The following is a 24,019-nucleotide window of genomic DNA, read 5'->3' on the forward strand; positions in this document are numbered from 1 at the left end:
GTTGTCAGTATGATTATCACTGAACCGATACAAAATTAAGGAACAGAAAAGTTATTTAAACCTATAAAACAAGTTATAATACTGTAAAATTTTTAGGACAATAATTTGTCAGGTAATTAATTATTGTTTGAAAATAGTGATTATACCTGTGAAGTTTTCCAAATCATGATGGGGAAAAGTTTGTTAGTGTGCTAACATTTATCCTAACAGAGAGAAATATCTAAGGGATTTGTAGATACTGACTACCTTCTTCATTGGAAACAGGCCGATTTCCCCTTGAACTATTCTTAATAACCAAAGTCACCAGGGTGACTTGGAACTTAGAAATAAGGAAATCACATGTTTGTACACATGCTAGACAAAGCTGGCTAAATAATTTAGTCTTTAAAAAGTAAAATTGTAAGTAAACTTCCTTATTCTAAAAGAAAATGTCTGAAGATATAAACTGCTATGCAGAAGCACAAAGTAGGTTTTTTAATGCAATCTTCTATAAGAAGTAATTAAAATTTAAAAGCCGAACAATCTAACATCAAATATGATTTTCTTCTGAGACAGATTTTCTCCATCAGTTTTTCTTTGTTCTTCAATTATTTGAAATAAAATTACTACACTGGTGATCTATATACTAAAATGTGGTGCTACCTTAAAGCAACAGAGCTTTCTGTAACAGCTATCAAGAGTAGCATTGCTAAAAATGATTTTACCTAACGTGTCAATCATGTCTGGGAGCAGGCACAATAAAAGTGGTTTAGACTACTATGTAAGTAACATTGCAGCATGATCTTTATCTATAAAGAGGGTGGAAGGAGAGGGAGGAGGATAAATAAAAAGAATCTTTTACCAATAAAGGGGACCTTCAGATGTATACGGTTGACAGAGAACTTATATTTTCATCAGACATTCTTACAGTGAAAAATGTCTTAATGATCCTGTTTTCAGCTTATCATCATTCTTTACATACATATATAATTAGATTATTGGTTGGGGTGATGCAGAAAGCCACAAATGAGAAAAGGACACTAAGTTTTAATAAGGGGAACAAAAAGTTGTTTTCACCAGCATAGATTCACATTACAGCACACCAATATCAACAGCATTCTCTTGTCTATTTTTGGTACAGAAGATGGTATCTCTCTACATAACCTTGTAAGGCTTCAAACTAAAACATAAAACAAACAAAAATAAAACCCAAACAAAACAAACAAAAAAAAAACCCCAACCTATTAGTTTACAGTTTATTTAAAAATTTGTGAAAGACACTGCAAGTTCTAAACTTTTAGTAGTGCTACCCACAACCATCCGGTCAAGAACTCAATAAAAGCATCCCACTCTTTTGAAGAAGCTTTGCAACAGTAGAGTTGTGCAATATGGATGTTTCATACTACAAGAAAAAAAATTATACATGGCACATTCTCATTCATATTTTGTAATGTAAAAAGTTATAAACATACCTAATCAAATAAATAATAAAAAAGAATCTGAATGTATTTGTTAAGTATTCTAAAACCACTACATAGAATAATGGCAACTTTCACTCACAGATTATTTACATGGTAATACCCAGTGTGGGTACACTGCTACAAAACTCAAAACAGGAAGAGTAAACTTGAAATGTTTTCCATAGTAAAGATCTAGCAGCATGAGTATCTAATGCTGTTTTATCCCGATTGCTTCTGAAACATTCCTTTTTAGTCTGTGTCTTCATCCAGTTCATAATTATCTTTATCATAAATATCTTTAACTAGAAGAACCCGTACAAGCATATTTTCCAAGGTGTTTCGGTCCAGTGAAGTCGATGTATACCAGACAGGGCTATCTGTAGAACTAGAGCATTCTGGTTGCAAATAAAAAACGTCCATTCTCTGATTAAGATTCTGTGGACTTTGGGGGAAAGGGAAAAAAAGTCAGTTTCACAAAACATACAAGAATTTCCCATACTATCCTCTCTTTCAAGAGACCCCCATAATCATATTATATAGCCAGACAGACTCTCTGCCTGGTTGCCTATAATAAAGTCATTAAAATAGACAAAAATTAGTTTTTGTGATAAAAGGATTACCTCCCTATTACACTACAAACTGTAATTCAAAAACTCTAGACATCATTTTGTGTGTGTGTGTGCGCGCTAGTGCGTGCGCTTGTGTGTGTGTGTGTGTGTGTGAGAGAGAGAGAGAGAGACAGACAGACAGACAGACAGACAGACAGACAGAGTGTGTGTGAGCATGAACATTGGCATGTGCTTGTCTTGGGTCTTGAGCTCAAGGGCTGGACACTATCCCTGAGCTTTTGTACTTCAGGCTAGCACTTTAGCTACAGCTCTCCACTTCTGGCTTTTTGGTGGTTAATAGAAGGTAAGCCTGCTTAGTCTAGCTTTGAACCCTAATCCCCAGATCTCAGCCTCCTCACTAGCTAGGATTACAGGCGTGAACCACTGGCACCTAGCTGAGACACCATTATTTTAATGGCAGTGATTATAATTTTAAAAATTCATCAACCTAAATATACATAAGTTTCAGGTTGAGGGAAATGTAAAACATATGACAGAAATTGATGAAACATAGCACACCTGTAAAAATCCTTACTTATAGTATTACACAATGGAAACAATTTCAAACACCAAAACAGTAATACTAAAATTTTCTACCTGACAAATAGCCACTACCATTGGAAGATCTTGATATCACTGTCATGAAGGAGACATTAATAAGTTCCTGGGAGCTATCTTGGGAACTTAATTGGGATTTGTAAAGTTATTTAAATAAGAAAGTTCAAGATAACTTTTTGAAAATTAGTAAAGTGCTTAAACAATACATAATAAAATAATCTACGGTTCACAAATATTAAAAAAAAAAACTTTGGAGCCGGGCGCTGGTGGCTCACGCCTGTAATCCTAGCTACTCAGGAGGCTGAGATCTGAGGATCGCGGTTCAAAGCCAGCCCGGGCAGGAGAGACTGTGAGACTCCTATCTCCAATAAAACTACCAGAAAACCGGAAGTGGCGCTGTAGCTCAAGTGGTAGAGCGCTCGCCTTGAGCTGAAGAGCTGAGGGACAGTGCCCAGGCCCAGAGTTCAAGCCCCACGGCCGACCAAAAAAAAAAAAACTTTGGTTGGAATCTGTTGGTTTCAGACTGGGGAAACCATCAGTAATAAAAATTAAAAGTAGAGCCAGGCACCAGTGGTTCATGCCTGCAATTCTATCTACTCAAGAAGCTGAGATCTGAGGATCATGGTTCAAAACCAGGCCTGGCAAAAAAAGTCCCCATGAGTCTCTAGTCTCCAATTAACCACTCAAAAACTGAAAGTGGCACTGTAGCTCAAGTGGCAGAGTACTCGCCTTGAGCAAAAAGACTCAAGGATAGTGCCCAGGCCCTGCGTTTAAGCCCCACAACCGTCAAAAAAGATGTGTCTGAATATGGTATGTCTTTCAAAACTTCTTAAATGAAAGCTTCATTTTTATCTTTACTTTTTGTATCCTATATTTAAACATCTCTCTCCAACAGGAGTGAGCAAACTATAACTAGCTACTTGTCTTGGAAAGTTTTATTATAACATAGCTAAGTTCCATGAATATGATATACACATATACACACACACACACACACACACAGACACACACAGAGAGAATCTGGCTGTTTTTGTGGTTATAACAGCAGAACAGAAGATACAACAGACTTAAAAGCCCTATGTTGGTCATGGGGCTTGAGCTCTTTAGCTCAAGGCGAGTGCCCCGCCACTTAAGCCACAGCACTATTTCCGGTTTTCTAGTAGTTAATTTGGAGATCAGAGTCTCACACTTTCCTGCCCTGGCTACCTTTGAACCATGATCCTCAGGTCTCAGTCTTTAGAGTAGTCAGGATTACAGGCATGAGCCACTGGCACCTGGCAAAACTATTTCTTATCTGAACCTTTATAGACAAAGTTTGTGCCCCTGCTTTACACAGTCAACAAAACTGCTCTAAAATATGACAGCAGGGGCTGAGAAGGTGACTCTGTGGTAGAGTGCTTGCCTTGCATGCATGAGGCCCTGGGTTCGATTCCTTAGCACCACATACGCAGAAAAAGCCAGAAGTGGTACTGTGGCTCAAATAGTAGAGTGCTAGCCTTGAGCTGAGGGACAGCGCCCAGGCCCAGAGTTCAGGCCCACTACTAAGGAAAAAAAAGAAAAAAAGAAATGACAGCAGTAATCTTTTAGTAATTAATTATTAACATATACTTAATCCTAAGATATGAAACATAAACTGGACATTTCATAATCATACTACTAAAAGTTATAACTGAATGAACTTGGATATAAGCCAGGAAAAAGAAATCTTAAAAATGACCAGTTAGCCGGTACTCACACCTATAATCCTGCTACTCAGAAGGCTGAGATGTGATACACTCAAATTCATGTTCAATATATTAGAAGAGGAGCTGGGCTCTGGTGGCTCAAGCCAGTAATCCTAATTATTCAAGAGACTGAAATCATCAAGATTTGAAGCCAGCCCAGGCAGGAAAGTCCACAAGATTCTTATCTTTAGTTAACAACCAAAAAGCCAGAAGTGGATCTGTAGATTAAGTGGTAGAGTGCTAACCTTGAGCAAAAAAGCTCAGGAAAAGTACCCAGGCCCATAGTTCAAACCCCAAAAACATACACCCAAAAAAAGGATCAGTTAAAAATGTCACCTCTTAGTAGTGTTAAATTCAACTAACTTACAGTATTATCTTAAAAGGTCAAGTTCTATTAATGCTCACCTTTTGGATAAATAGCATTCAAACATTTTCACAGGACATCTTGAAGGATTGGCTGTGTTTTCTATTTGTTCAAATAGTGGCTCATCATCTTCATGTTTTCTTTTTCCAGTAGAAATTTTATCTTAAAAAATAAAAATTAAATATCCTAAAACTAATCTTGAAAAAAGACAGTGCTACTCTACCTTAGCTGTTTTAGCAAAATGGGACTAGGTGCCTTACAGACTTCTATATTGTAGTTTTTGGCAAAGTACAGTTAATTTCTCCAATAAAAGGAGCTGAGACATTATAAGAACACACAATTTGTCTTATTTTGTGAAAATTCCGTAGGTTCTTATCAAGATGGGTTTCACCAAGGCAAGGTTTGAATATTCCCACTACAGACAATCTTAAAAGATCTGTTGCTGGGCTGTGAAGGTAGCTCAGTGTTAGAGTGCTTGCCTTGCATGCATGAGGCCCTGGGTTCGATTCTTCAGCACCACATAAGCAGGGGAAAAAAAGCTGGAAGTGGCGCTGTGGCTCAAGTGGTAGAGCGCTAGCCTTGTGCTGAAGAGCTGAGGGACAGCGCCCAGGCCCAGAGTTCAGGCTCCACGACCGGACCCCCCAAAAAATAAATAAAAAATAAAAAAAAGATCTGTTACTTTACCTTCAGTATCTGTTCCACATAAGGAAGACACTTGGTATCGAAGACATGCTTTGTTTTCCATTGTTAAAGGGTTTTTTTTCCAATGCCTAAACACAGTGCCAAAGGAAAGTCTTAAGTGTTGTTCCACTGTTTTCAGGCCAAAATACTTAGTGTTAAAGTAGAACAAGGTATTCAAAAGAGCTACTGGAGAGTGTGATCCTAGTTGTTTTATCCTCCAGAGATAGTCTTCTTCAACTCGAGAGAATATCGACCCTTAAATAGAGAGAACCACTTTAAAACAATTATCAACAATTATCATAAATAAGTTATTTCACCATCTAGAAATAAATATATCTAACCCAAATCTCCACAAATAACAGGCCAACTGGAATAAATTTCAGAATTACCTATATAATAACACAGAGACTACAAAACTATCCCCTATCAAATAAGGAAGTGGGGCTGGGATGTAGCTCAGTGGCAAACGATTACTGTGCTCTGGGTTTCATCCATAGCACCAAAAAGAAAAAAGAAAGAGAAGAAGAAGAAGAAAAAAAAAACAAAACCAAATCCAAAACTGATGTCTCCTGTTCTTCAATAGGATAAGAAGACAATGGTCAGAAAATAACTTAAATCTGTAAAATTCCTCAAAACAATAGGTGATTTCCATATACATACACATTTTTTTGAAACATCTGAAACTGTGGTTTAAGAGAAATTTACATCAGACTCTCCACTGTAAAGCTTAAGACATACATTTCCAGTTCTGTACTCCAGAGGAAGTTCATCACATTTCTTCCAAAGCTCTTATAAACACTACTTACTGACTCCATTTCTAGTTCAACAAGAGATGAACAGATATGTTTATGAATACTCTAAATAACTATGTTATCTAAATTATTTACTAATTATTTTTAACATACTTTCTGTAAATATAACAATCCCAGTATCGTTAGCATCACTTTTATTTAAATAGCATTACCATCTGGAAGTATGCTTGGTTGCCAACTTCGGAGTATTTTATTCAATTCTTGCTCAAACATCTGATATCCAGCATCAATAAATATGTTGTCCTTCCGATTACTTCCACACAAGTACTATAACAAAAATCATTGGAAGAAATTCAGTTGACTACAATGAATTTATCACACTTTGTATTCTCTATCACTCTTGATTTGCCAGTACTGTAAGCTTAATCCAGGACTTACACTCTTGCTCAGCTTACTTGCTAGCTCGCTTGCTCACAGCTAACACTTCACTACTCTTGAACAAAACTTTGCCCTTCTTTCTGCAGTCTCTAAGACTTTTCTTTTCCTGGTTGTGGGTCGTGGGACTTGAACTCTGGGCCTGGGCGCTGTCCCTCAGCTCTTCAGCTCAAGGCTAGTGCTCTACCACTTGAGCCACAGCACCACTTCCTGCTTCTGTTTATGTGGTGCTAAGGAATCAAACCCAGGGCCTCATGCATGTGAGGCAAGCACTCTACCACTGAGCCATCTTCCCAGCCCCCAGACTTTTCTGGTTTGAGTGACTAGGATTAAAGGCATGGGCCACTGGTGCCCAAGTATACTCTGTATCCTTTTTATTTCTGAGGGGTGAATGGGTGGGGAGGAGGGGAAGATGTGGCATGCAGTCCTGAGGCTTGAATTCTGGGCCCTAGCTTCTTAGCTTCTTTTGCTCAAGGCAAGCACTCTACCACTACTTGAGCCACAGGCCACTTCTGGCCTTTTCTCTTTTTCTTTTTCTCTTTTTTTTTAACTTGAGTAGTATATAGGAGACAAGAGTCTCAGACTTTTCTGCCCAAGCTGGCTTTGAACCATGATCCTCAGATCTCAGCCTCCTGAGTAGCTAGGATTATAGGTATGAGCCACTGGTGCCTGGCTTTAAAAAAAAAAATTAAGGGACTGGGAAGGTGGCTCAGTGGTAGAGTACTTGCCTTGCATGCATGAGGTCCTGGGTTTGATTCCTCAGCACCACATATGCAAAAAGAAAAAAGCCAGAAGTGGTGCTGTAGCTCAAATGGTAGAGCACTAGCCTTGAGCTCAAGAGCTGAGGAGCTGAGGGACAGTGCCCAGGCCCAGAGTTCAGGCCCCACATCCAGACCCCCTCTCCAAAAATTGAGTGATACTGGAGTTTGAACTCAAGAGTTACCACCACTTGCTAAGATACTCTATCACCTTATTTCCTAGCCAACATTAAAGAACATATTCAACACTAAAGTTTGGAAAATACACCTAGTGAGATTTAAAGAAAAAAATGTAAAAATGAGTAATAACACTGACTCAAAGAATGGGAGAAATTGGGTAATTGACTATTAGATTATAAAACAACAGATTTTAATCGAATGTCAGCAATAATTACATAAGTTTATATTCATATTTAATGTGAACACTTGGGTCTCTTATAAGGTCTAAAAGCAAGGTCAACCTATCTATGTTCTATCAAGTTTTATTGGAACAGAAAACTTGACTATTGCCCATACAGCTTTCTTACTACAATGGTACTTTTCAATGGTTGCTGGTACAGCAATGTTCTATTAAGTCTAAACATTTACATGTGTCCTACTTAATTAAAAAAAAAAAAAAACAACCTCAATCAAGATTCATCATGTTCGTGAGCTGCTTTTTTGAATGGTAACTCCTTTGTATATAACTACTTAAAGATTTTTTTTTGGGGGGGTGCCAGTCTTGGGGCTTGAACTCAGGGCCTGGGCACTGTCCCTGAGCTTCTTTTGATCAAGGCTGACATTCTACCACTTGAGCCTACAGCTGCTTTTGGCCCTTTCTGTTTATGTGGTACTGAGGAAATGGAACCCAGGGCTTCGTGCATGCTAGGCAAGCACTCTACGACGAAGCCACATTCCCAGCCCCTAAAAAAATTTGTTATCTCTGTCCTTTTAGTTAAAAGTGTGCAATTAAAAACAGATACTGTCAAATTGGATTTTTTAAAAAATAAAGCAAGGCTTAATAAATAATAAGATACATACAAAAGAACCCTACTTTTAAATAAAGACTTAAAGTAAAAAGGAAAGGAAAAATGGTACACTCATAATCAAAACTGAGACTACAGTGTCATCATCTGAGTTAACCTAATATGATTAATATTGAAAACCATTAGAGTGATGTGACGACAAGTTCTTCCCTCCTTTGGGACTGGTCACAGGATAACCCAAATAGCATTTCTAAAAGTACTTTTTCCTAAACTACTGGGAATATTGGTTATGACGATAGTACTTCTTGGTTAAAATACCATGGTTCAATCTATTTGGAACTAATTAATATGACTAAATTTTTATAAAGATTTGAGATTTTTAAGACTCATGTCTACTTATACATCACATAACTAATGAAATAAGCCACCTCTCCAAGTTTGGAACAGCATTTTAAATTTTTTGTTCTCATCATAAAACAATGTATAGGAAAAAATGAAGGAAATGACCTTAATATTTTTATCTATGGATGTAACAAAGTGAAAATTATTTCCAAGCATTTAGAACCTTCAAAACAAGCTCTAAACTACTAGGCTCCAAATTTATTTCTACTAAAGCAGTTCTAAGCCAGCAGCCAGTGGCTCCTGCCTATAATCATAGCTATTCAAGAGGTAGAGATCTGAGGATCAAGATTTAAAATCAGCCTAGGCAGGAAAATCCATGAGACTCTTATCTCCAATTAATCACCAAAGACCCAAGCTCTGTGGTTCAAATGGCAGAGTGCTAACCTTAAGCTGCCCAGGAACAGCAACCAGGCCCTGAGTTCAAGCCCCAAAACTGGCACAATAAATAAACAAACAAATAAAGCAGTCTTCTAAAAAGGTTTCACTAGGCAACTAAATGATTTGCTGCTTTTGATGTTTCAAAATAAATACTTTTTTAAAAAAAGTAAAATTGTTGTAGTCTTAAAAGCAATGCTATCATGTTGCTATTTTCCATTAAAGGCAGTCTCAATCATATAAACCACTCACTCACTTTACCCATATATGGCTGCACTGTAATTCAAGCTTTTATAAACCATTAAGAACCTATAGAAATCTACAGAAGACAAGAAATCTGTGCTTGCAGAAACAAAGACAGATCAGCATTTACTTAGAAATCCTGACAAGCCAATCTGAGCAGTAGCAACATTAGTAAAATTTATTTTTTCTTTTCTCTTCTTTTCCTTTTGTGTGTGTGCCAAGTCCTAGAGCTTGAACTTATAGCCAAGCACTGTGCCACTTGAGACACAGCTCTACTTCCAGCCCTTTGGTGGTTAATTGGAGATGAAAGTATCACTTTCTTGCTCAGGTAGGCTTCAGACTGCATTCCTTAGACCTTAGCCTCCTGAGTAGCAAGGATTACAGGCATGAGTGGTACCTAGCTTAGTAAGATTTAGGGGTAGGTATATAGCTCAGTGATAGAATACTTATCTAGCATCCATGAAACCTCAGCATTAATCCTTACTACCATAAAACAGCAAAACTCAAGCATTTCATAGCATATATTAATTATGTTATTTATATTAATTTATTTTATTTTATTTTTTTTATTTTTTGTCGGTCATGGGGCTTGAACTCTGGGCTTGGGTGCTGTCCCTCAGCTCTTCAGCTCAAGGTGAGTGCTCTACCACTTGAGCTACAGCGCCACTTCCAGTTTTCTAGTGGTTTATTGGAGATAGGAGTCTCACGGACTTTCCTGCCCGGGCTGGCTTTGAACCGCGATTCTCAGATCTCAGCCTCCTGAGTAGCTAGGATTACAAGCGTGAGCCACCGGCGCCCGGCCATATTAATTTATTTTATTTATAATAATTTATATTATATTATTATAATAAAATTGTCTCAAATGCAAACTTATTTCCAAATCTTACTAGTCTCATTTTTCTTAGATTTCTTTGGATCCATGAAAGAACAAGAATTCCTTCCCCCTCCCCCAATTCTACTGCAACTGTACAGAACTAAACAAAAATATAATGTGCTGGTGGCTCACACCTGTAATCCTAGTGACTTATGAGGCTGAGATCTGAGGATCACAGTTCAATGCCAGCCCAGACAAGGAAGTCATCATCTCCGATTAACCACCAAAAAGCCAGAAGTGGAGCTGAAGCAGAAGTGTAAGCAAAAATCTCAAGGACAGCACCTAGGTCGAGTTTAAGCCCCAGGACTAGCACAACAATAATAAGTGAGCTACATATATATTTCAGTACTAATATTAAAAAATAAGAAATATGTATTCAAAGATGATTATTTTCCTTTATTCTTTGTTTTTTCTTCCACTGCTGGGAATCAAATCTAGTGCCTCAGAAAGCTAGGCAAATGTTCCACCAATGACCTATATCCAGAACAAAACATGCAATTTAAACCAATAAAAACTAATATGGGGGGCTGGGAAGGTGGCTCAGTGGTAGAGAGCTTGCCTTGTATGCATGAGGCCCTGGGTTCGATTCCTGACCACAACAAAAGCAGAAAAAGCAGGAAGTGCTGTTGTGGCTCAAGTGGTAGAGCGTTAGCCTTGAGCTGAAGAGCTGAGGGACAGTGCTCAGGCCCAGAGCTCAAGTCTCACAACCAGCAAACAAACAAACAAACAAACAAACTAATATGGAACTTCACATTTTAAAATGACAAATTATTGAAATTTCATGCATTTTAGTTAGACTACTTCTTATTTCGGACTAGCCATGTAATCAAAAGGCCCTGTTTCTTATTAATGTTTTGAACTGAGTACTGATTCCTAGCTATTCAGGAGACTGAGATCTGAGGAATGCTGTTTCAAGCACACCCAGGAAGAAAAGTCCGAGACTCTTATCTATCAATTAACCAGGAAAGAAGTGTAGAAATGATCTCTGAGAATATAGCTTAAAGTTCGAACTGGAAACCTGGCCCAAGTGACAGAAGGCTAGTCATGAGCAACAGAAAGCCAGGTAAGAGTCTTAACACCCTGTGATTCAAGAACCAGGATGGCTTTTTTGTTTTTGCTTTTTAATGGAAAAAATAAAATGTTTTGTACAATAAAGTAGCATATGGGTAGGCAACTACTTAAAAATAGTGCTGCTTTTCTGAGAAACAGAATCAAAGTCCCATGAAAGTTAACAGACAGTCATTCAGTGCCTGTCAAATGATCCAAGACTCAAATTCCTTAGTTCTTCCAAAAAACAAATAACATAAGTTAATTGAATATTGGGGAAATAGAAATACATTACAACTATGTACTGTCAATGAATGTTCTGGCAGGTTCTGTCACATACATACCTAAAACAACTGTAAAATTTAAAATACATTTAAATAAATAAGACATTCAGTTTGAGGGCTACGAGAGCTACCAAGGATACTTAACACATTCATGTGTCTAAAATTTGTTATTTTATTAAATGCCATTTGAATAAAGCTTTAGTTAAAAATATCACTAGTTTAACTACAAATAACTACTTCTGGAAAATAATTTACATTTCAGAGATAACATTTCAGCCTTCAGCTTCCTATGTCCAAAGGATAAGGGTGGGGGTAACCAGGTACCATCTTCAAAACTACTGAAGACTTAGGCTAAGGTGGTAGCTCAGTGACAAAATACTTCCCAGTACACTAAAAGGCCTAGGTCTGATTCCCAGAACTGCAAAAGACAAAACAAACAACCCAAAAGCCATGACCACTTTTCATGTTTTACTCTGAATAGAAACTGAAGGTGTTTAACTTATTGAGGAATATAGCACCTTTGCAGTATGGTACTTATCTCTCGCAACCCCCAAATCACCCCATCACTATTTCTGCTTCCATTTTAAATCCCAGCTATACCAAGCAGTTCCTAGAAATCGGCATCCTTCTATTTATAATATCCAAGCTATGAAATCAGTCTAGGTACACAACAATGGATAAAGAAAATGTACACACACACACACACACATACACACAATGGAGTATTATACAGAAATAAAAAAGAAAAAACCATGTTTTTGCAGAAAAATCAACTGGAACATAGATTTAGAGAAGCCACGCTCAGAAAGATAAATTGTTTTTACTCTCTTGTGGAATCAAGAAAGAAAAAAATACATTATGTATTTAAAATGTAGACTCTTGGGGGGAAACCAGTAGGAAGAGGAAAAAAGAAGGTAAATGGGGATAAATATGATTAAAGCAAGCAAGCACACTCATATACACACACACATATTTAAAAACAATATAATGTAAACCACTGAAACCTGGTTAAAGGAGAGAGAGAGGTGAGGACAAAGGGAACTAAAAAACAGTAATAGGGCTGGGAAGGTGGCTCAGTGGTAGAGCGCTTGCCTTGCATGCATGAGGCCCTGGGTTCGATTCCTCAGCACCACATAAGAAAAAAGAAAAAAAAAGCCAGAAGTGGTGCTATGGCTCAAGTGGTAGAACGCTAGTCTTGAGCTGAGGAGCTAAGGGACAGCACCCAGGCCCAGAGTTCAGGCCCCACGACCGGACCAAAAAAAATAAAAAATAAAAAACAGTAGTAAAGACAGAATGGATTTGATGAAAAACATGATATATGGAAATATCATTATGAAACCCCTTGTACATAAAGGAAATTATGTCCTTATTTTCTTGTCTTTTTGGGAATGCCATGGCCTCTCTATCATTCTTTCTACCTAGTAAGGCTCTCTATTTACTTCAAAACTCAATTTAAGGGCTAAGTATGACAGTGTACACTTGCAATCCAAAGTACAGAATTAAGAGAAAGTAAAAGGGTTATGTTCTGAGGGTGAACATAAATTAAAATTATCTGAAAAAAAAAAAGCTAAAGCTAAAGGGGTTAGAGGTATGGCTCAAATGGTAGAGTACTTGCCTAGCAAGTATAAGGCTCTAAGTTAAATCCATAGTACCAACAAAGAAAGAGTAGAAAAAGCAATTTAAAATATCTTCCAGCTTGTTATGGTTTTATTAGCACTATAAACTACCAATATATTTCTGTACTACCAATATACTTTAGGTATAACATTAAGCATTGTCTATTATACTGGCTTGTTGTTGTTGTTTGTTGTTTGCTTTTGAAGACAGGGTCTCACTGTGGCCAAGACTGGCATTAAATTCACCATCCTCCTGCCGCAGCCTCCTGAGTTTGGGATTATAGGTATGTACTACCATTCCCAGTCTATAGGTCCATTTTAAGTAACTACTCATCAGACTCAAAATTTATTAGCCATATCACCTGGATAAACTACTACTTAACTATTTCAGAAAATAATGGTGACAATAATATTAGGATGCTAAACATAGAGCATCTATCTAAGGAGCACAAGGCTCTAACTTCAGTCCCAAGTACAGAGTGAGAGGGGATGAACACAACAAAAAACAGTAAACAGTCAATAAATTTAAGCTATCACCATTATTTTCTTAATCTCCAAAGTCTACTCCAATGTCAAGTAAGAACGCACTTAACTAATGTTTTCAGAATGAATCAATGAAGGACTAGCAAAATTCAAATGCACCTCTTTATAGCTATTAAAAATCTTTAGTTTGAAGCTAGGTGCTAGTGTCTCACACCTTATAATTCTAACTACTCAAGAGGCTGAGATCTGAGGATGGCAGTTCAAGGCCAGCCCAGCAGGACAATGTGTGAGACTCTTATCTCCAATAAACCACCAGAAAACCAGAAGTGGCGCTGTGTTTCAAGTGGTAGAGTGCTCGCCTTGAGCTGAAGAGCTGAGGGACAGTGCCTAGGCCCAGAGTTCAAGACCCATGACAAGAAAAAAAGAAAGGGGGGGGGAGGGAGGCAGGGAGGAAGGGAGGAAGGAAGGGAGGGAAAGAAAGAAAGAAAGAAAGAAAGAAAGAAAGAAAGAAAGAAAGAAAGAAAGAAAGAAAGAAAGAAAGAAAGAAAGAAAGAAAGAAAAAGAAAGAAAAAGGGAGAGAAAGAGAAAGAAAAAGAGAAAAAGAAAAAGGAAGGAAGGAAGGAAGGAAGGAGAAAGAAAGAGAAGAGGAAGGGAGAGAAAGAAAAAAAGAGAAAGAAAGAAAAAGGGAGAGAAAGAGAAAGAAAAAGAGAAAAAGAAAAAGGAGAAAGGGAGAGAAAGAAAGAGAGAAAAAGAAAGGGTGAGAAAAAGAAAAAAGAAAGGGAGAGAGAAAGAGGAGAGGGAGAAAGAAAGAGAAGGAGAGGGAGAAAGAGAAAGAGAGAAAAGAAAGGGTGGGAGAAAGAGAAAAGAAAGAAAAAGAGAAAAAGAAACAGAAAAGGAGAGAAAGAAAGAACGAGAGAGAAAGAAAAGGGAGAAGAAAGGAAGAAAGAAAGAAAGAAAAGGAAGGAAGGAAGGAAGGAAGGAAGGAAGGGAAGGGAGGAAGGAAGGAAGGGAGGAAGGAAGGAAGGAAGGAGGGATAGAGGGAGGGAGGGGGAAAGAAAGAGAGAGAGAAAGAAAGAAAGAGAGAGAGAGAAAGAAAGAAAATCAGTCATTAAGTCAGCTTATTATATTTTTATTTTAGTAAAAGAGTAAAAATATCTACTTATAAGTGACTTAACATAAAAAATTTTAAATAAATCCGAGAAGGGAATTTGGAATATAAACCCAAAGGTTCAATCTAGAATAAACTAGGAACTTTCATGAAATAAAAAGGGTAAGCATCTGAGGCAATGGGATAACAGAAAAGTGAAGGCAACAAACACAACATGATCTTTAGTCCTTTTAGAAAGCAATCTGGTGCTAGCTTTAAAAATCAAAAATAAACCAGGCACTGGTGGCTCACACCTGTAATCCTAGGCACTCCTCAGGAGGCTGAGATCTGAACACCGAGGTTCAAAGCCAGTCCAGGCAGGAATGTCCATGAGACGTTTATCTCCTCCAATCAACCACCAGAAAACCAGAAGTAGTGCTGTGGCTCAAAATGGTAGCACACTAGCCATGAGTGAAACAGTTCAGGGACAATGCCCAGGCCCTGAGTTCAAGCCCATGACCAAACAAACAAAAACACTTTTCTTATGATTCAATAAAACTTTCCCAGGAATCTTATCTCAGAAAAATACAGTGTTATCAGTACTTTAGGAGAATCAATAAGATTGAGTGTTGAAAAGGAAACTTTTTATCTTCCACCATTTTCAATAAGAAAAAAACAAAAAAGTAGATACATGAGACTAACAATAATGTGGTAGGGAAAAAAAGCATCCACAGTTCTGGTGGTGATAAATTTGGTAGCAAGAGCACATGTTTACATACATAAGGTAGTATATGATGGAATGAACACATGAGTATGATACTTATGGCTAATTAATGTAAGAATTTGATTTCAGGTAACACTCTTCTTCAAAAGCTTCCATATTATATAAATATTGGACAATGAACATCATTCCTTCTTCAAAATCAGAAAGAAAATACATTAATTTATTTGTGAAGGAGAAAAAACAAACCTTTCTATTTCATATATAGTAACAGTTAAACACTCAAAATTATGTTTAATTTCCCAAGGTACAGAAGAAGTAGCTAATTACTCCTATGTACATTCACAAGCTCTAACCTTTATAATTAAAAGAATCAGTTATTCTACAGATGTATATATCTAAGAAAATCACGCTCCCCTCCTCACACCCTCCCCATCCTAGGTCTAACTCAAGAGCCTGGGCACTATCCGTGAGCCTTTCTGTGTTCAAGGCTAGTGCTCTACCTACTTAAGCCACAGCACCTTCTGGATTTTTCCAAGTACTGTAGTTTTTTGGAGATAGGAATCTCACAGACTTTTTTGTTCAGCCTGGCTTCAAACCTCAACCCTCAGATCTCAGCCTCCTGAGTAGCTATGATTACAGGGGTGAGCCACCAGCACTTGACTCACATACTTTTTAGCATTATCTTATTTCTAGTTTCCAATGTGAACATAACCAATTAATGCAACATGTACAACTCTTCCAAAAATAGCTTCTATTTCTGTACACACACTTGAAGTAATATTATAGTGCTGATTTTTGGAGTATATTTTAGATATATTTGCACTGGGCTTTGGATACTTTTAAAGTTGTTTATAATTAAAAACAAACAAACAAACACAAAGCCAGGCACTAGTGGCTTATACCTCAAGCCTATCTACTCAGGAGGCTGAGATCTGAGAATGATGTAGTCATCCTGGGCAAGAAAGTCGGTGAGACTCTACTCTTATCTCCAATTAACTATCATAAAACTGGAAGTGGAGCTGTGGCTCAAAGTGATAATGTGCTAGACTTGAGCAAATAGTTCAGGGACAGTGCCAAAGCACTGACCTGCCCTCTCCCCCGGCAAAAAAAAAAAATACTCATCTCCAATTAACCACTAGAAAGCCATCGTGATTTTGGTATGGTTCTGAAGAACTTTGATGTTTTAAGAATATATGTACTGTGTTATAGAAACAAAAAGTACCAAAAAAAAAAAAGTACCAATGAAAATCCTTTAAAATATTCTAATGTTAACAAGTAGAACAAATTCTTCTCTTTCTTAATAAGCTCTAAGTTTCAGCAAACTATTCTTAATCTTCTACAGGTACAATTTTCTTTCCTAATACTACCACAGTGATTTTTTTAAATTCAAATTATCCTTGAAAGCAACCATCAAAATACCAACCTCCTGAATTCCAAGACAAAGATAATAGATACTGTCAGGTGCATAATTCTCCCCATTTGGTCTTCGGATCTCATTGACAAAATGGGCTAACCCATAGTTAAGCTCAGCTGTGGTATGAGAGAGTAAATCTTCTTTTAACTTTACTGATTTAGCTAAAAGGAAATAAAATAATCATTATTACTATGTCTTATCTAAGTTATTCTTTTAAGTATTTTAAATCAAGGCAGTTCAGATGTTGTAAGCTATAATTACAATTTTAAAAATTAAAGGTAAAAACAGAACCTTTTAAATAGGTCTTAATAAAAAGCAATCAAAACACTTACAAGATTTTAACTCATCTAGTACCAGAAGATCTTCATCAAGTTGCCTAGTTTTGACCCAGTGCTTCCATGCATTTACACCATATGAATATTTGAAAGGAAAGCTGCATTCTGAGTTGTCAGAACTATCATCATGAGACTGGTATCCTGATATAGCTTTCCTCTTGGCTCCCTATTAAAAAAATTATTGTAAATTCTTGCTTAACACAACAGTACTTTATGACTTTATATAAACCATCACTCAACAAAGGCAAATTAAAAAGAAATATATTTACTTGCTTTAAAACTAGCCAGTATAATAGCCAAGATATGTAATTAACCCAGATGTCCCTCAGCAGACGAATGGATCAAGAAAATGTGGTATATATACACTAATGGAATTTTATGTCTCCATTAGAATAATATTGTACCATTCACACGGAAATGGAAAAAATTATGTTAACTGAAGTAAGCCAGATCCAAAGAAACATAGGTTGCATGGTTTCCCTCATTTGTGATAACTAGAATGTGCCTATAAATAAACACAATGGATGGTAAAAGATAAATTATACATAACTCTAGACATTCACACAGTGAGGTTAAAGGAGGACTTTCTTAGGGGAGGATCACAAAGGCTCAAGAGCTATGTGCATATAAAATGATGTTTATCTCCAACCACGATGGCTCACGCTTAAAATCCTCACTACTCAGGAGGCTGAGATCTGAGGATAACAGTTCAAAGCCAGGCCAGGGCAGGAAAGTCAGTAAAACTTTTTATCTCCAATTAACAACCAGAAAACTAGAAGTGGCACTAGTCTTGAGCAAAAAAGCTCAGAGACAATGCACAGCCCCAGGTCACTACTGATAAAAACTAAAAAAATAGATAAAATCAAGAAATGGAAAAATAAGACTTTTTGTTGTTTTGTTCTTTTTGTTGTTGTTTTCTCCTTTGTCTCTGTTTTTGATATCTGTACCTTTTGTCTTACTTGTAAGTTTATCTGTTTGGGGGAGGGTAAAGAGGAGCATAGAAATGGTGGGACAAAGGGTGAACAAATGCAGCAGTGATACTCACTAGACACTATGTTGAAAAAGAACCATTCAATGTATGGGGGAGGAGAGTTGGGAGGAAGAAAGACTGGGAGAAAATGAAAGAAGAGGTGACACTGTTCAAAAAGAAATGTACTCATTACCTGACTTATGTAACCGCAACCCCTCTATATATCACCTTTATGGTAACAATAAAAAAAATTAAAAAACCAGCCAGGTGCCTGTGGCTCACGCCTATAATCCTAGCTACTCAGAAGGCTGAGATTTGAGGATTGTGAAGCTAGCTGGGGCAGGAAACTCCAGGAGACTCTTATCTCCAATAAACCACCAGAAAACAAGTGCCTCTGTGGCTCAAGTGGTAGAGCACTAGCCTTGAGCTGAAGAGCTGAGGGACAGTGCCCAGGCCCCAAGTTCAAGCCCCACAGCCAACAAAACAAAACAAAACAAAACAAAAGCTACCTAGTATTAACAAATCTGACAATAGTTACTTAGAACATTTCATGAAATGCAACTCCTAGATTGTCATGTTTCTACACAAAGCACTTCATACATTAAAGCAATAGTGAATATATTGAAAATGATTAAAAATATTAATCTAACAATCTAGAATAAAAGAACTCTAATATTAATGCAGGAAATTTTGAACAACTCTTATAAAGAATGACCATTTTTTGTTTTGTTTTGGTGGTACTACAGGAACTGGCACATGCCAAAAAGCATTCTACAGCTAAGCGACATCTCTAGCTCCTGGATCTCACTGTTTAGCTCAGGCTGACCCTAAGCTTAACATCCTCCAAATAGAATTATATGCATGTGTGCTATCACACTTTCCATTTTTTGGTGGCATTGTTCTGATTTTTGATATATTATGATATATGCTTGAATTAGGGGCCTGGGTACAGTCACTGAGTAATTTTGCTCAAAGGCTAGTCCCCTACCACTTGAGAGCCAGCTCCACTTCCGGCTTTTTGTGGTTAACTGGAGATGAATCTCTCAGACTTTTCCTGCCTGAGCTGGATTTGAACCATGATGCTCAGCCTCTTGAGTAGAGCTAGTATTTCAGGTGTGAGCCACTGGTACCTGTCTATTATCCTTCTTTCCTTTTCAAATTGTAGGTTTTCTAGCTAAGAAAAGTATGCCTATCATAGAACCATGAAGACTTTTTCACGAAAGTTTGTACTTTTAGCTGTTACATTTAGGTCTATGACCCATTTAATTAATTACTTTGTATGGTGTCAAATAAGAGTTCACCTTCATCCTATTCCAAGTACTTCTTTTTCAGTTTTCTTTCTTTGGGGGTAAATTTCTCAAAGCCATCTTTCTTATAGTGCCTTTAGATCTTGCCTTATGTTGGAAATCAAAAACAGAAAGTTGCTGATGGAATAATAAGACAATTACAACTACTAATACATTTATATTTGATCTAATAAGTGCTCTTACATGTTTTATGCTGACATGCTTAAAAGAGACCAGATATTATTAAACTGTGTACCTTTATTTCCTTGTTGGTCTCTCATTAAAAATAATGCCTACTCAGGAGGCTGAGATCTGAGGATCATAGTTTGAAGCCATCTGAGACAAAAAAAGTCTAAGTCTCTTAACTCCAATTAAGCACCAAAAAGCAACAACAAAAAAGGCTAGAAGAGCAGCTGTGCTCAGGGGCCACAGAGCTAAAGCTCAGGGACAGCGCCTAGGTACTGAGTAACAAGCCCTGGGACAGGCACAAAAAGCTAACAAAAATCAGTGAAAATTAAAATCACTCCCTTGTGTTTCTGTCTCTCTCTCTCTCTGTCCCTCCCTCCCTCTCCTTGCTCTATTGACTCAAAGTATCAGGGTCCTACATGCCTAGATCAGAAAATACAGTTCTTAGCAAGTACTCTCTATTTTGAGTTTATCTCAAGATAAATTTTAAAGAAAAATTAAATGTCATGGTTCAAGCACAGTTCAAGACTTAAGTATTTTCCAATATAAAAAACTATCTTCTCATATACTTAGGCACAACAAATCCTTGCTGCATCTTTGTTCCGTTGGGTTACTGGTATATACAGACATTAAGAAAATACCATAAGAATGAATTTTGTACCTTTTTTTTAGACCGAGGTCTGGGCTGTTCTTCATATTCTTCCCCAAATACAGGTGGTAATAAAAACTCATTTTCCATATCAAGCTCCTCAGCAGCTGACAATTAAATCAGAAAAAGTTTTAGTTCAAATATAACAGTACAGCTTTATCTAACATTCATACTTAAGCAGGATAACATGCCTGGCGAGGAAGTTCATGTCTTACTGTACCTACGAAAGTCTGTGAGTGCTAATAAATCTATTCAGACTCCAAAAACACCATATATATGGCAAATACCAATACAGAATTTTAGAGGAAATATGTAGAATAAGGAAATTTATTACAATTTGAAATTCAGTTATACAATTTAGATATAAATGTGGTTGTTCACAAAAATAATCTCAGCTATTCTGAAGGAGAGAAAAAAGCATGACCTCCTTTAAAAAAAAAATTAAAACTAAAAGGGTTAGTGGTATAGCTCAAGTGATAGAACTGACTAAGAAGTACAAAACCCTGAGCTCAACATCCAACTACGACCCCCCACAAAAAACATCCTAAAGGGTTGTGAAGATCTAAAGGGTAGCAGTGCCTGGTGCTGGTAGCTCACACCTGTAATCCTAGCTACTCAGGAGGCTGAGATCTGAGGATCATGGTTCAAAACCAGCCGGGGCAGGAAAAGTCCGTGAGACTTATCTCCAATATAAAAAGGAAAGAAGGAAGGAAGGGGAAGGGAAAAAGAAAAGAAAGGATAGTAGTGCCAAGTCTAGCTCAATTTACTAAATCTTCCTGAAACAATGTCTTATATTTTCATGTGCTCCACAGCCATTCACAGTTCAACAAAATAATGAAACTGGAGCACATTTTTTTTACTAACACCTGAAAATATTCTTTAATTATTATGAATGCCATAAATGCTTTTAAATTTAAAAATAAATAATTATTTCGGGGGGGGGGGTTGGTTTTGTTTTTTGTTTTGCCTGGGCTTGAACTTAGGGCCTGAGCACTGTCCCTAAACTTCTTTTGCTCAAGGCTAGCACTCTACCACCTGAGCCACAGTGCCACTTTCTGCTTTTTCTGTTTATGTGGTACTGAGGAATCTAACCCAGGGCTTCATGCATACTAGGCAAGCACTCTACCACTAAAGCCACATTCCTAGACTATATATTATTTTTTCTCTATTTCAAAACTTTTTGTAGTGAATTTCTTACCATGGGCACACGATCATCTTAATGTATGCCTCCCAAGTAGCTAGGATTGTAGATATAAGCCATGGCATAAGGCTAAGGTTTTTGAGGGTTTGGTGTTATTTGTTTGTTTTTAAAGTTCAAAGGAGTTTGTCTTATATTCCTGTTACTCAATCCTATGCTTTATTGTAGAAAATAACTATTATTTTATTTGGGGAAAAAGAAAAAACAGAATTGTAGATACGGATCTCAGTGCTAAAGCACATCTCTAGTATCTGTTCATATACATATATTAAATATATAGATAAATATATTTTCCATATACATATTCTCTCACACACATAAGAAAATACAAGTATGGGGCTGGGAAGGTGGCTCAGTGGTAGAGTGTTTGCCTTGCATGCTTGAGGCCCTGTGTCTGATTCCTCAGCACCACATAAGCAAAAAGAAAAAAGCCGGAAGTGGCGCTGTGGCTCAAGTGGTAGAGCGCTAGCCTTGAGCTGAAGGCTGAGGGACAGTGCCCAGGCCCAGAGTTCAGGCCCCACAACTGGACCAAAAAAAAAAAAAAAAAAAAAAAGAAAATACAAGTATGAACATAATAGGCAATGACATGAACATTTTAAGTATAGTTAAGACTCCCTAAGTAGATTAAAGTAACAAAATATTTTGATTACCTCTGGGAAAATCTATTTCAATATCCAAATCTGGTTCATATGGCACATCAGGCATATTGGACTGTGTTTCTTGGTCTGAGTTCTTCATGAGATCTGAACCAATTATGTCAGTTTCAATAATCACATCTGTAATCAATTCATAATTTTATTAGAAACCAAAATATTGTTTTAAATCTGCCAAAAGGAAATTATTTAGGTATAAATACAATAAGAGAATACCTTTGTCATGAAAGAAAGAAGGATGCAGCTATCTGTAAATTACCATAAACTTCATAATTTTAATTAGATAATCTTTTAAGTACATAAAAAGTATTAACCTGGGCTGGGAATGTGGATTAGTGGTAGAGTATTGCCTAGCATACAGGCAGTTCTTGGTTCTATTCCTCAGTACCACATAAATGGAAAAAGCCAGAAGTGGCACTGTAGCTCAAATGGTAGAGTGCTAGCCTTGAGCAAAAGAAGCTCAGGGACAGTGCTCAGGCCCTGAGGTCAAGCCCCAGGACAGGCAAAAACAAAAAACAAACATGTTAACACTATATAAATTTTGACTGACTCTTCTAAAATAAGTATGCTGTGATAGTAAAATAATTCATATTCCTTTCTCTTCTTTCTTCTTTTTTTTGGTGGGAGGAAGGAAGATGGGTAGTACTAGCACACATGCTAGGTAAATACTCTATGACTTAAGCCATAACCAAACTTTATTGTTCAGTTATTTTTTATTTTAATAGAGTATCACATTTTTCCTTCAGGACCAGATTTCACTCATCCTCCACCAGGGGTCTGCTTCATACCATGAATTATATGTGTGTACCAACACACTTGGCCCAATATGTAGAATAATTCTAAAGGGACAATCTTGTTAGAGATTAACTGATGAGGACAAATAATTCTAGTTTTAAAACCCTCGAGTTTCGTGGGCTGGGAAGGGGACTCAGTGGTAGAGCGCTTGCCTTGCATGCATGAGGCCCTGGGTTCAATTCCTCAGCACCACAGAAACAGAAAAAAAAAGCCGGAAGTGGCGCTGTGACTCAAGTGGTAGAGCACTAGCCTTGAAGTGAAGAGCTGAGGGACAGTGCCCAGGCCCAGAGTTCAGGCCCACGACCGGACCAAAAAAATAAAATAAAACCCTCGAGTTTTGACCTAAGAATCTCTATCACTCAATATATACTTACTTACAATTAATGTCTAAAATCACTGAATATACATTTATTTACAATTAATGGCTAAAATTTCAATCAGCTGCTTTACATTTTTGTTGTAAACACAGTAATGCACTTTAGTATACTAAAGGGCAATTGTAGAAGATATAGAAATAGACACACATTCATACAAACTGAATACAAATATTTTAGAAAAAATGATTACACCTTCTATGAAGGATTTATGATATTTTCCTCCCTGTTATATTTCTTTTTTGGAGGAAAACTGGGGAACTGGGATTATAGCTCAATGATACAATGTTTGCCTATCACATACAAAGTGATGTAACCAATCCAGTCACAGACAAACAGACACACCATTACTTTGGTGGGTTTTTGTTGTTGTGTGTGTGTGTGTGTGTGTGTGTGTGTGTGTGTGTGTGTGTCTGCCCCAGTCACTGGGCTTAAACTCAGGGCCTAGGCACTGTCTCTGAGCTTTTTGTGCTTGAGGATAGTGCTCTACCACAGCGTCACTCTGGCTTTTTGGTGGTTAACTAGGATTATAGGCATGAGTCACTTATACCTGGCCCTTCTTTTCCTTTGAGATAGGGTTTTTTTTTTTTTTTTTTTTTGGTCGTTCATAGAGCTTGAACTCTGGGCTTGGGGGCTATCGCTTGAGCCACAGTACCCGTTTTCTGGTGGTTAACTGGAGATAAGAGTCTCACGGACTTTTCTGCCCTGGCTGGCTTTGAACCATGATCCTCATATCTCAG

The 24,019-nt window shown here is 37.3% G+C and overlaps 1 protein-coding gene across 4 annotated transcripts in view; it reads right to left on the bottom strand.

The window, feature by feature from the left end:
- Positions 1-1,006: 1,006 nt before the first annotated feature.
- The window catches only part of Zmym2 (zinc finger, MYM-type 2), a 111,597-nt gene continuing 88,584 nt past the window's right edge, over positions 1,007-24,019 (bottom strand). For 3 of the 4 annotated variants that reach the window (XM_013010028.1, XM_013010014.1, XM_013010021.1), the window contains 8 exons: positions 22,108-22,233; positions 20,272-20,366; positions 17,166-17,334; positions 16,843-16,994; positions 6,339-6,453; positions 5,378-5,629; positions 4,735-4,855; positions 1,007-1,881 (listed from right to left, as the gene is read on the bottom strand). In XM_013010028.1, the coding sequence (XP_012865482.1) occupies positions 1,689-1,881; positions 4,735-4,855; positions 5,378-5,629; positions 6,339-6,453; positions 16,843-16,994; positions 17,166-17,334; positions 20,272-20,366; positions 22,108-22,233 (1,223 nt within the window). In that variant the 3' untranslated portion in view covers positions 1,007-1,688. Of the gene's footprint in view, positions 1,882-4,734; positions 4,856-5,377; positions 5,630-6,338; positions 6,454-16,842; positions 16,995-17,165; positions 17,335-20,271; positions 20,367-22,107; positions 22,234-24,019 lie in introns of those variants that run through there. The other variant, XM_013010037.1, reaches the window with a different exon arrangement.

This window comes from Dipodomys ordii, unplaced genomic scaffold (assembly GCF_000151885.1).
Source record: "Dipodomys ordii isolate 6190 unplaced genomic scaffold, Dord_2.0 Scaffold1, whole genome shotgun sequence".
Classification (NCBI taxonomy): Eukaryota; Metazoa; Chordata; class Mammalia; order Rodentia; family Heteromyidae; genus Dipodomys; species Dipodomys ordii.